General features: G+C 33.5%; 3 protein-coding genes and 1 long non-coding RNA gene across 5 annotated transcripts in view; 2 read left to right on the top strand and 2 right to left on the bottom strand.

The window, feature by feature from the left end:
* The window catches only part of LOC138331870 (serine racemase-like), an 88,482-nt gene that overhangs the window by 68,724 nt on the left and 5,313 nt on the right, over positions 1–14,445 (bottom strand). The gene's annotated exons all lie outside the window — the stretch shown is intronic.
* LOC138331869 (coiled-coil domain-containing protein 157-like) overlaps positions 1–14,445 on the top strand; it is a 74,034-nt gene that overhangs the window by 38,621 nt on the left and 20,968 nt on the right. The gene's annotated exons all lie outside the window — the stretch shown is intronic.
* The window catches only part of LOC138331871 (uncharacterized), a 63,397-nt gene that overhangs the window by 30,889 nt on the left and 18,063 nt on the right, over positions 1–14,445 (top strand). The gene's annotated exons all lie outside the window — the stretch shown is intronic.
* LOC138331036 (serine racemase-like) lies at positions 2,556–14,170 on the bottom strand. Its single transcript, XM_069278492.1, has 5 exons — positions 14,086–14,170; positions 13,242–13,259; positions 7,003–7,130; positions 6,111–6,161; positions 2,556–5,817 (listed from the first exon to the last, which is right to left on the bottom strand). Exons 1-5 carry the CDS (start codon positions 14,168–14,170, stop codon positions 5,674–5,676), a joined length of 426 nt encoding a protein of 141 aa, XP_069134593.1. The 3' UTR covers positions 2,556–5,673.

The raw sequence follows: 14,445 nt of genomic DNA on the forward strand, positions 1-14,445 counted from the left end.
CGGCCAAGGAGCCATACAACGAAATATATGAAACCAAGAAATTACTATTATACCTCAACATTGCACGTCAGTAAAGTGCACTGCCGACGAGAAAATTTATCATATGAACGAATCGTTTTTATATAACGGATAGTCACTTTCAATTTCAGGGGAAAGGATGTATGACAACTTACTGGCTAAATGGGAAAATCGGATTCAACCGTCCTCTACCGAAAATGGAGTAGCAGTGAAAAGTGCAAGAGCTTGATATATTCACACCCAGTAACCCCAGAACAGTATAACACAGTATCGGCATAATGCTGATGTGTATAAAGTGCTGCTTGTAACGCCTTTCCTTGTTGCACAGTTTTGACGAAAGTCTTTTGCGACTGTTTGAAGCGTAAGCTAACTTAGACTTTAAACTACGTAAATTCATCTTGCAGGATTACGCTGAATCTTCAGATACCGAGATGGTATACTGATAAGGTGTCGTTGTTTTGCCGGCCAGTCCATCACCGCCATCATCTTAACAGATTCTGGTTTGATTGAATTGACGTTGTTTGTCATGAAAATTGTGCAACTGTTCTATAATTCGTAAAACAAACTCCCTCTTATTCGCGGTAGATATTGTGGTCATTTTGTAACAAGCAATGCTATGCAGACACGTTTAAATTTCTTGAACACTTATTGCAAATATTTTTCACGTTGTTTTGACGTCTATTTCTGCCATGATTTCGCAAATAAGCATTCCCGAATAATACTTTTTTCAAACCTCTTAAAGGTCTACTATAAAGATCGAACTTAAATTTTCTTGATCGAAATTAATTTGAGAGAGCCCTGACCAATATATGTTGTTTAACTGAATGTCAATAAAATCATTTTCCCTACATTTGTTCACGTATCTATTTTATTTCATTTTTACTTCGTTTTTTTCTTTCCTACATCTCAAATATCATTTCAATAAGAAGTGGGGTAGCGGTGGGTGGTTAAGATGGTATCCCGACATGTTACCAAAAGTCCTCTATCTCTTGGTCGTGAGTTCGAATACAATATGGGTCAACGCCAAAGTACTGACCAATGATAGGTGTGGTTTTTTTTTTCTCCAGGTACTTTGGCTTTCCACAACCATCTAAACCTGACAGGTCCTTAAAGTTGTATTGCTGTTAATTTCACTGTAACGATATGTAACTTTAACATTTGATATTTAAACATTGACATGTAACTTGATGATTTAGCTCCCCAAAAGCATATGTATAGGCCTATAAGAGAGCCGAAATCTAGGAATCATATATTCCTGGTTTTGAATAAAGCGCCTTCGATCGCCGCCATGTTCAGTGACTTCGAGTTTTGTCGGATTCCGAATCGTATCAGGTGACTGACGTTCGACACGACCTGTACATGCACGTGGTGAGCCAGGTAACTAGCGTAAGCACACATGTGTTTGTTTACGTTTTCCTTCTGGCCTATATGAGCAAATCATGCTAGTATATGTCCACAGATTGAGTATTTGAAACATCCAATTTACACATTACCGTAAAATGTTGTGTGTATCAAATATTGTAATGTGCGAGCATTATTTTCTTTGTAGATAGAGTCTGATGAGGTCGACCACATATTTTGTTAATGAAAAATTGTTGATATTTTCTCTTGGTTTCACAACTCTCGTTTTACTTCGAGATTGTCGCGACGATGTTCGGAAGAGTTCGGAATGATTCGGCATCTTTCGAGCCTATTTTTCACGTGTACACGTTAAAAAGATTTTTTACTTTTATAGTTAAAGATACTTCCAGTGCTGCAACTTTATAAAAAGTGGTAAAATTAGAAAGTTTAAACCTCAGACAGACGGAGAAAAATATGTATAACACTTAAACAGTTTTCACTATGACAAAAAGAGCTAAAGTTATAGACCATACAACTTTAAATGAATAATCGAACCGAACCAATCAGAATGAATTGTACATGTTTAAGTATTACATAATATTAGCAAGCAGAGTTTCAAGTGAATAGGTCAGGGGTCACCTGCCAAATCACGTGGGTTTTCCCCTGCTGATGTAATTGTAAAAACCCTCGTGCGCTAACATCCGGATCATCGAAAAAGATTTGGAAAAATTCTATATTGTTCCCAGTCGATATAAAATAAAGTCAATCTAGATAAAAATAAAGTTTATCCACTACATGGAGTTTCATAAAATTCCAGAGAGCTAGCGAAGAATTTTAAGTAAGTAAATAATTGATTCTAGGTTTTTGATCAAGACTAACAAAAATGTCAAATTAACCAACTAGATATTGGAGCCTAGATATTGGAGATCGCGTAACACATCTAAGAAAAAATATTTTAACCATGGACAGCAATATCCACATTTCCGGTGAGACATCATGCACAAGCTCTAACTTAAATTAATAAATTGTGCATTTACGCAATATAAAATCTTCGAGTCAAGATTTCTCAGTCTCACCCCAAGGAGTTAAAAATATGATATCATTCTTACCCATAACCCCCTCCCACTGTAGAGCGTGAAGACTGTTCGTTCCTTTTGCTAGTGAAGTATAACACGAAAAAGCTGTATTATTACTGATTTTATTCAAATGAATATATGACCCATTTAATATATTTATGGAATAATGAAGTATATCAATGAGCACCTTTCATATATATATTGCACAATTAATTATAATATCACAAATTAATACTGGTTAGTAATTAATACAAAATCATCGTAAATGACCATGAAATGCCAAAATGAATATATATGAAACTGTTTATGAGTTTTTCAAATTTGTAATGATTTTAATCAATTCACGTTTGATTTTTCAATATTTTGTTTTTAAAAGATGTACACAAGTCTATCAAACATGTACTGTCATTTATTATTGCTCGTTTATAATTTCTGAAAAAGTACATCTGATGTGTCTTTAAATCGACTGTAGAATAACATGCAAATACCTGTTATGGCATTTATTTTAATTGGAAAATTAAAAACATGAAAAATAAAAAAGTTAAAATTAAGTAGATACTTCTGGCACGTCACTATTATATATAACTGTATAAAACTGGAATCATCAAGAACATGGTTTAAAACATAGTGTATCAAAAATAGATTAATATTCTAACAACATTAAACATGTTAAAAGTCATAGTAATATATCAACATTGTACATTTATTGGGAAATGGCAAGAAATTACTATCTCAATGTTCATAAAAGAAAACGAAAACTGGCAGTTCCGATCGGGAAAACACCACAAGTTTTCCATGGCAACCATTACTAGAAAAAATGGTAATAATCTTCACAGTGATTTACACCATAGCAGTAAGAGAAAATACTTACATGCATGGTAGAAACTAATTTCAAAACTGTTGACAGGTGAAATTTTTAAAGGTGGACAAGTGTTGTTATACAATAAATTCTACGATATATTGTATATATAAAATGTTAACAGTATAAAAATGAGGATATTGTAGATTCAACAGGGTTACTTTTCAATTGAAAATATTCTAAATGTTAAAAGTACAATTAACAAGAGATCCCAGAGGGATCTTGGCGCCCACCTAAGAACGATCTTTGTCTGACAAAGGAAAGAGGGATCTTTTCTCTGCTTTTTCAAGCTTTTACTACATATTACTACACATGAAATTTCAGAAAGATCCTTTGACTGCTTTCTGAGATATATAACGGGTAACTAACTTTAATTATCAAAATCCTTGATGGCTACCTGTCGGCCACCTTGTTCACCGATCGGTCCTAAAATGCAATATGCACAACTAGACTCCTAGAAGAACCTGCACGTACAATTTGAGACAGATCCCTTCTTAGACATAGAGGAAAAAAACTTCAATTGTCAAAATCCAAGATGGCGTCCTGTCGGCCATCTTGTTCACTGATCGGTACCAAAATGCAATATGCATAACCAGGGACCTAGGGGAACCTGCACATGAAATTTGAGACAGATCCTTTCAGCACTTTCTAAGAAATAGTGGTAACAAGCTTCAATTATCAAAATCCAAGATGGCGTCCTGTCGGCCATCTTGTTTACCGATGGGTCTGAAAATGCAATATGCACAACTAGACCCCTAGGGGAACCTGCACATGCAATTTGATACAGATCCCTTAAGTACTTTCTGACAAATAGTGGTAACAAGCTTTAACTATCAAAATCCAAGATGGCGGCCTGTTGGCCATCTTGTCAATCAATCGGTCCCAAAATGCAATATGCACAACTAGACCCCTAGGGGAATCTGCACATGCAATTTGAGACAGATCCCTTCTGTACTTTCTGAGAAATAGCTGTAACAAAGTTCAAATGTCAAAATCCAAGATGGCGGCCTGTCGGCCATCTTGTTCATCGATCTGTCCCAAAATGCAATATGCACAACTAGGCCCCTAGGGGAACCTGCACATGCAATTTGAGACAGATCCCTTCTGTACTTTCTGAGAAATAGCGGTAACAAACTTCAATTGTCAAAATCCAAGATGGCTGCCTGTCGGCCATCTTGTTAACCGATTGGTCCCAAAATGCAATATGCAAAACTAGGCCCCTAGGGGAACTTACATGTGAAATTTGAGAAAGATCCCTTCTGTACATTCTGAGAAATAGCGGTAACAAACTTTAACTATCAAAATCCAAGATGGCTGCCTGGTGGCCATTTTGTTGACCGATTGGTCCCAAAATACAATATGCACAACTAGGGCCCTAGGGGAACCTACATATGAAATTTGAGAAACATCCCTTCAGTACTTTCTGAAAAATAGCTGTAACAAGAATTGTTAACGGACGGAAGGACGAACGGACGGACGACGGACAAAAAGCGATTTGAATAGCCCAGCATCTGTTGATGGTGGGCTAAAAATGCTGACATCAAAAATATCACAACTGTTAACAGTGCAGAATAAAGATTAATAATAAACCCTGAAAATGAGGTTCCAAATATGAACATAGGGATTTATTGATATTTTTCCATATATGACAGATTCTGGTATTCATTTTACAGCAAATTTTAAAATTCAAAAAATATGTTTCTGTCTGCAGAATCAACCCCGTTTTTAGGCAGATTTTATACGAAGAAACAATTTTGAATTGTCATTATATCGGTTATCATGAAATACACAACCCTGAAATATATACTCAACCTAGAGAACACACTTGATCTAATGGCACAGCCACCAGCCACAGAGTCATATTTAAGATGCTTCACTGCTGACAAAAGTTTTTTTTTCTCTGCCAAAAACAGACGTTGACGAATAAGTATTTTTTTCAGTTACAGAAGTTGCTTTCTATCATTACCAAAATTTAAAAGTTGGAGCGTCTAATTTTCCTTCAGATAAAATGTCAAACATATTTATGGCCTTTAGTGGAATGCAGTATTTATTGCGCTCGCATCCAAAACAAAACGATTTATTTCATATGTATTTTTTTGTGTTAATAGGCATATATATACATGATTAAATATCAAGCATTCTTCAAATGATTAGTATTATTTTTGCTCTGTCGGCGATGGAGCTTCTTTAAATTCATGAAAAATATTAACTGAAAAATGCAAGTTGAGAATTTTGTGTAGATTCTATAGAGATGAATATAAAGAGCATTAATTCTGCATACCGTGAAAAGTTTATAATAATGCAATATCAGAATACAACCTTATAGATATATTCCAGATAGTACAGTGTTCATTAAAAGATTTGTGTTCATTAAAAGATTTAGTACCATGGAAGCTTGTCGATATCTACATTACCCCCACACAGAATTACACCAATATTTTTCATATCCTTGTCCATGGCAGCAAGCTTGTCCGACATGGCTGCTGCTACTACGGCTGCTCCTGACGCTGCTTCGATCACCAACTGGAATAGAAATCAAATAAAGATAGGCTACGGGTGTTCAAATATTAATAAACGTTCTGGGTAGAATGTCTAGATCTATCTTCTGCAATTTGAATTATTCTGAAACAAATATCGTCCAAGAATTACAAAATTGTATCTAATTATTGAATAAGACTTAACCACAACAATTTGATCTTTTTTATGAAAGACAAACAAAATTACTCCGTATTAAACAATTTTTCCTATAATTAAACAAAAATGTAAGCTAGATGTAAATAGAAACTATTTTAAATTAGAGAAAAATAAATGATTACCTTCATCCTTTCAAAAGCAAACTTCATTCCTTTTATCATGTCTGCATCACTCTGAAAAATAGTGAAACATTTCCTTATCTTCTACAACTGTCTTTGAGTGAATTTCTTTAAAAAATTCAAAAGACAAATAAATAATTGTTTTCATCGAATTCAACATTTCATATACTGTAAACCACTTTCGCGTGCGATCTATTTTCGCGAATTTCGCCACCGAGGTAAACAAGCAAATGTTCATCTCCACGAATTGATATCTTCCACAATTCTTGCACCATTAAATTCAAAGATATTTCCATTCAATTTTAGATCTGTGAAACTAATCTCAAAGAAAATATTTTGAAACGGAAATCGCGAAATTAAGTAGCCGCGAAAGAAATTTGGTTTACAGTTACGGTATCGAAACCTTATAACAATGTTTAAGTAAGAAGTTTTAGATGTAACTGTTAAGTAGGAACACGCCTTGAATCCCCATCCCCTTCTCCCTGAAAAGCTTGTAATGTAAACAATTTTACAAAACAATAAAGCCAAACTAACAGTGAGGACTGCATTAACCATTCTCCAAATTCTATCATAAAATAAACAGTCAATAGTTTCCATTGCATAATATAGTTTTCAACTGATGGTGAGTTCTGCAGACTGAGGCAATAATACAGTGTAATAAAAGTGCTACGTAAAATGAGTGGCAATAGTAGGCCGAATTAGGTTTTTATTCAAATTTTACATTTACAATGTATTAATCCCCCAAAACTGTCTGCATGAAAAATAGATATTGTTTGGATTAACCTCCCTCCCTCAAAAAAACCCAAAACAACCAAAAAACCCTGATCGAGATGAAAAAGCCTGATCTAACCAAATCAGCAGATATAAACCGTTCTGATTTCCAACCATAACTTACAATGGTAAAGACGTCTTTTTCAGCATATTTAAGCAATATAGGCCACGTCATGTTACCAAGCTGTTGTGTTCGTATGGCGTCAGCAATCGTATCAACAAACTGGGGAGGGTTTGGCCACAGTCTTTCACCTAGTCAAAGTACATTACCAAAGTCAGTGCTAAATGGATCACTTACAATAGAAAACACGTCCTTTTCTGCAAGGTCTACGAGTATGGGAAATGTTAGGTGGCCAAGATGCTGCATCCTGATTCCATCGGCGATTGTGTTAAGGAATCGTGGAGGGTTAGGCCAGAGTCTCTCCCCTACATATGTATATAAGGATACACTGACAAGCGTTAGTCCATCCTCGATGTGTCAGGGGTTACTATCACTGTCGTCATATCCACCCCTGAGATATGCCATTAAGAAAAACTGAAGGCTTTGTGTACAACAAAAGAATCAAACATTGTGGCTTGAAGTTGAATGTCACTCCCTGTACAGTAAATCTTCACATGAAGTCTGTGCAGGCCCGTGATTGCTCATTTTTTTCCTGAACTGTCTTTAGTTTTTTCTATGACATGCATATGTTATTCAAGGGGTAAATATGACGACAGTGATAGTAATCCCTGGAGTATTGAGGATCGCATTCTGTAAACATATCTATTTATCTGAATATTCTCTGCATCGTTTTCTGTTACAGATTTTACACAAAATCCATCATATCTTAATGCTATCATGTTACTTATTCTATTTCAAATAAGTTATAAGCTACTCTCACGAGATTTTCCAATAAACTTAACATAAACGAGATATGTTGAAAGAATAAATAATTCCATAATTATTGCATAAAGACTTTAGAAATAACACATGCAGTCTTGTATAATATTAAAATCATATAAGTATGTACCAGATATATACACTGTAATATAAACTGTCAATACCAGCCCTTGTCCGATATGAGTACCTGTCTATTCTTTCTAAATGTATTCTGTATTTGCATATTACGGAGTCATCTACTCTTGCGGGTAGGTACTGATTTTTACGTCATGTTTAGTGCAATTGAGACGACTCCATAATATGCAACGACACAAATAACAATTAAAACTTGTATAATCTGAAACATGTCTATACTGGACACAAATGCTGGTCCCGATGACATATACATGGTTTTGACAAGTTAAACTGTCTAACAATTGAATGTTGCTGCACAAGTATCAATGAAAGAAAATGAGGCAATGATACTCAGAGATGTTTTGAATGACAGAACTCTAAGCAAAGGTTAGAGTGATAAATTGGAGAAAATTAACACAAACTATATGAATTTCAAAACCATTCCATGACACATAATTATCTCCCTTTGTATTTTGGTTCGGGGATGATATAATTTTACACAATCATAATATAACATTACGTTGCAGCAAATGTTGCAAAAAGCAGAAAATATAATTAATTAGATCAAAATCTAGAATACAGATTAAATGATTTATGAATCAATTTTCCTTTAAGTTAACTCAATGTGTATATTTTACAGGAAAAGTCATGGAAATGAGAATCTAATAGGAAGGGCAAACAACCTCAAATGATCATATGACCAATAACAATATCATACATGTTATTTCTATTTGAGGAAACACGCTTATGTGTAACCTACAAAACGTTCGTCCTCGGCTGTGCTCATGTTGACAGATGTACTGTATATATCATCCTCGATACTCCAGGGGTTCTGATCACTTACGATTTCTACACCCCTGGACTATCTCCTAGTGAAATTGAAAGCACCTCAGCGGAAAACATTTGACCAATTACAGGCCAGCAAGGATTTCCTTTCAAGACTACAGAGAGACCGACGCCTTACATCAAAGCCACACAGTCAACCATAGTGTACTGTTATACGGCTCTTTTGATGTACACCAAATGACTAAATACTGTTCTGTTCTGTTGTCTCCAGTTTTACTATGAGATAGTCCAGGGGTGTAGAGATCGTAAATGATTGGAACCCCTGGAGTATCGAGGATGTGTATATTGGTTTACCGTGGTTAGTTACTGTATATACCAATAAAAGGAATATCTTTAGTTGTTGAGATGACAATATTAAATAAATACATTGTGTACCTGTATCTTATAGCCATTATTTATGCATTTATGAAATACAAAAAATAGATAGAAGCTATGATTTATGCATCAATATAAGAATTTACATAGGTAACTATTCTTATCCTTACAGAGTACATTGAACGATAATACGGTATATAGAGCATTAAGTAGAAATTTTCAACACTTTGGTTAGGATATACATGTAGACATACAATCACTATAAAAGAAACAATCAGTTGACAATAACAATAAAGTTAATGTTTATTGACTGATATTTTCCAATATACCTTCCAGATATTGCATCTAGATTACTTTTGCGACATAACTGGTAGACCTTAATACTTAATCTAGTATTCAATGCTAACAATTACATAACTGATAGCCCCAATACTTAATCTAGTATTCAATGCTAACAATTACATAACTGATAGTCCTAATATATTAATCTAGTATTCAATGCTAACAATGTCATAACTGATAGTCCTAATATTTAATCTAGTATTCAATGCTAACAATTACATAACTGATAGCCCCAATACCTAATCTAGTATTCAATGCTAAAAATTACATAACTGATAGTCCCAATACCTAATCTAGTATTCAATGCTAAAAATTACATAACTAATAGTCCCAATACCTAATCTAGTATTCAATGCTAACAATTACATAACTGATAGTCCTAATATTTAATCTATTATTCAATGCTAACAATTACATAACTGATAGTCCTAATATTTAATCTAGTATTCAATGCTAACAATTTCATAACTGATAGTCCTACTATTTAATCTATTATTCAACGCTAACAATTTCATAACTGATAGCCCCAATACCTAATCTATTATTCAGTGCTAACAATTTCATAACTGATAGTCCTAATACCTAAATCTAGTATTCAATGCTAACAATTACATAACTGATAGTCCTAATATTTAATCTAGTATTCAATGCTAACAATTTCATAACTGATAGTCCTAATATTTAATCTATTATTCAATGCTAACAATTTCATAACTGATAGTCCTAATATTTAATCTCATATTCAATGCTAACAATTTCATAACTGATAGTCCTAATATTTAATCTATTATTCAATGCTAACAATTACATAACTGATAGTCCTAATATTTAATCTAGTATTATAAGGGGCCGCGGTGGCCGAGTGGTTAAGATGTCCCGACATATTACCACAAGCCCTCCACCTCTGGGATGCGGGTTCGAATCCCATGTGGGGCAGTTGCCAGGTACTGACCGCTGGCTGGTGGTTTTTCTCCGGGTACTCCGGCTTTCCTCCACCAACAAACCTGGCACGTCCTTACATGACCCTGGCTGTTAATAGGACGTAAAACTAAACAAACCAAACCAAACTAATCTAGTATTCAATGCTAAAAATTACATAACTGATAGTCCCAATACCTAATCTAGTATTCAATGCTAACAATTACATAACTGATAGTCCTAATATTTAATCTATTATTCAATGCTAACAATTACATAACTGATAGTCCTAATATTTAATCTAGTATTCAATGCTAACAATTTCATAACTGATAGTCCTACTATTTAATCTATTATTCAATGCTAACAATTTCATAACTGATAGCCCCAATACCTAATCTATTATTCAATGCTCACAATTTCATAACTGATATTCCTAATACCTAAATCTAGTATTCAATGCTAACAATTACATAACTGATAGTCCTAATATTTAATCTAGTATTCAATGCTAACAATTTCATAACTGATAGTCCTAATATTTAATCTATTATTCAATGCTAACAATTTCATAACTGATAGTCCTAATATTTAATCTCATATTCAATGCTAACAATTTCATAACTGATAGTCCTAATATTTAATCTATTATTCAATGCTAACAATTACATAACTGATAGTCCTAATATTTAATCTATTATTCAATGCTAACAATTACATAACTGATAGTCCTAATATTTAATCTATAATTCAATGCTAACAATTTCATAACTGATAGTCCTAATATTTAATCTATTATTCAATGCTAACAATTACATAACTGATAGTCCTAATATTTAATCTATTATTCAATGCTAACAATTACATAACTGATAGTCCTAATATTTAATCTATAATTCAATGCTAACAATTTCATAACTGATAGTCCTAATATTTAATCTAGTATTCAATGCTCACAATTTCATAACTGTTTAGTCCCGATACCTAATCTAGTATTCAATGCTAACAATTTCATAACTGATAGTCCTAATATTTAATCTAGTATTCAATGCTAACAATTTCCTAACTGATAGTCCTAATATTTAATCTAGTATTCAATGCTAACAATTACATAACTGATAGTCCTAATATTTAATCTATAATTTAATGCTAACAATTTCATAACTGATAGTCCTAATATTTAATCTAGTATTCAATGCTAACAATTACATAACTGATAGTCCCAATACCTAATATTCAATGCTAACAATTACATAACTGATAGTCCTAATACCTAATCTAGTATTCAATGCTAACAATTACATAACATGATAGTCCCATATACCTAATCTAGTATTCAATGCTAACACTTACATAACCGATAGCCCCAATATCTAATCTAGAAATCAATGCTAACAATTACATAACTGATAGCCCCAATATCTAATCTAGAAATCAATGCTAACAATTACATAACTGATAGCCCCAATACCTAATCTAGAATTCAATGCTAACAATTACATAATTGATAGCCCCAATACCTTATCTAGTATTCAATGCTAACAATTACATAATTGATAGCCCCAATACCTTATCTAGTATTCAATGCTAACAATTACATAACTGATAGTCCCAATACCTAATCTAGTATTCAATGCTAACAATTACATAACTGCTAGTCCCAATACCTAATCTAGTATTCAATGCTAACAATTACATAACTGATAGTCCTAATATTTAATCTAGTATTCAATGCTAACAATTACATAACTGATAGTCCTAATATTTAATCTAGTATTCAATGCTAACAATTACATAACTGATAGCCCCAACACCTAATCTAGAAATCAATGCTAACAATTACACAAGGACATAGTCATTCAGATCCCCCGCCAATGGAGATATCAAAGCTGAAGTAAATTTGATTGTGGAGACTTATGTGTATGGAAAAAAAAACCAGGAAAAAGGAAGTTGAGCTAAAGAAAGATGGAGTATAATTCAAGTAGAGCGCGGGGCTGCAATTGTTGAATCAGGTATACAGCCTTGACATTTATATTAGACTATATACACAAAGATGGGTGGAGTTTTGCAAAGTAACATTTACCATTTACCATGATATTTTCAGCAATGTTTCCATGGTAACGGAAAAAGTGCAAAAAATGAAAATCTAAAAATAGCAAAAGGTACTACTAGACCATAAAAAGAAAAGTGTCTATGAAGTTTCGTGGAAATATCTCTGCTTGTTTTAGAGTATGCTCCGGAAATGAACCTGCTACAAAAATATGATATTTTCAGCAATGTTTCTATGGTTACAGAAAAAAACACAAAAAGTGAAAACCTAAAAATAGCAAAAGGCACTAATAGACCATATGAACAATGTGTCTATGAAGTTTCATGGAAATATCTCTTCTGGTTTTAGAGTTATGCTCCGGAAACGAACCTGGTACAAAAATATGATATTTTCAGCAATGTTTCCATGGTTACGAAAAAAATGCAAAAAAATGAAAACCTAAAAATAGCAAAAGGCACTACTAGACCATAAGACCAATGTGTGTATGAAGTTTCGTGGAAATATCGCTACTTGTTTTAGAGTTATGCTCCGGAAACCATTCGTACGGACGGACGGACAGATGGACGGACAGAACCCATTTGTATATCCCCCTCCAACTTCGTTGGGCGGGGGATAATAACTGATAGCCCCAACACCTAATCTAGTATTCAATGCTAACAAATGCATAACTGATAACCCCAATACCTAATCTAGTATTCAATGCTAAAAATTACATATTCGATAGTTCTTAAACCTTATCAATCTAGTGTTCATTGCTAACAATTATCTCGTATTCATTGCTAACAATTATCTCGCATTCATTGCTAACAATTATCTCGTATTCATTGCTAACAATTACATACCTTATAGACCTAACATTTATTTATAATTTTGTATTCAATACTAACAATTACTTTACCTGCTCGTAACGACTTCTCTCACACATCTTTCCCTCAGCCTCCACAAGATATACTATGTACAAAGAAAAACATGCATTTAAATAACTAACAGTCACGGCCAAAGCACATTTTACAGCCATACACAATGAGACCAAAAGAATCATTTTCATCAAATAAATGGATGGTTCAGGCATGTCTTACAGTTGTGTGATATGGCCATATCATATATATCAAAAGACATACGTTTATAAGACATGAATGCAATAACACACAACTGTTATGTCATGGTAATAATGACACAATACTCCGTTATAATATTGCACGATTGTCTCTGTTAAGACAGAAACATTAACTGATATTAAAAGGGTATATCAAATTTTAATAATTCCAATATTACATGGCCACGAGTGTAAGATCCTCTATTTAATGCATAATTTAATTATTTTTATATGACAGCTGAAGAGTCTCCCGGTGCACGTAGGGTAATATCTGGGCTCAATTACAAATTTGCATTTGAACATGCAAGATAAATTGAAAGTATAATTCTCAACCCCTGAAAGCCGGAAGGCTGTTCGGAGAAGAATTTAACTACTTTTATACTAACAACAGTTCATTTACAATGGATGCACACAGAGTCAGTCCAATATATAAATGTCATTCATTTTTGGTGACTGGCTTCATACTTAGCAAGATTCATAAGATACAAATTGATAATTAAAGTAAGTACTCATACTTCTGAAGCATTATTCAATAGTTACAGACACAATATACATGTACATTCAAGTTGTAGAAAAGTCAATGCATCACTCACTTTTTAATATTGGATTTAATCACCAGCTTCGGAAGCTATATAAAATAACTCACTTTTGATGTCGGGTTTCATCGCCTTGGCTGCGATAGCTATACCAGAGAGCCATGCCTCCCCCGCTGACAGGAACAAGTATAGCATCAAGGTCTGGCGCTTGTTTTAGTAGCTCCATGCCTATGGTACCCTGAAGCAAGATCAAAAAAAGTTTATTTCTATTATATTATAAATATAATCTTTATCATACTAAATCTTTTCTTGGAGTAGCTAAATCTTAGAAAACCCTGAAAGCCAAAATGCAAAAAATTATAACAGCTGAACATTAATGTACTCATTAATGAAATTGCAAAATAATTTGACCCGCAATAAACAAAATGGCTACACCGTATGTAATGTCTCTCAAATGAAGCTCCAAATCA

The sequence above is a fragment of the Argopecten irradians genome, chromosome 9, assembly GCF_041381155.1.
Source record: "Argopecten irradians isolate NY chromosome 9, Ai_NY, whole genome shotgun sequence".
Taxonomy (NCBI): Eukaryota; Metazoa; Mollusca; class Bivalvia; order Pectinida; family Pectinidae; genus Argopecten; species Argopecten irradians.

Bases quoted from the DNA above. Each gene is read 5' to 3' on its own strand.
- LOC138331036 (XM_069278492.1), bottom strand. From the start codon at position 14,170: ATGCTATACTTGTTCCTGTCAGCGGGGGAGGCATGGCTCTCTGGTATA. The intron at 6,162-7,002 runs GTAAGTTATGGT...ACTATTTTTCAG, and splicing joins AAAAAGACGTCTTTACCATT to AGTGATGCAGACATGATAAA. The intron at 5,818-6,110 runs GTAATCATTTAT...TTTCTATTCCAG, and splicing joins TTGCTTTTGAAAGGATGAAG to TTGGTGATCGAAGCAGCGTC.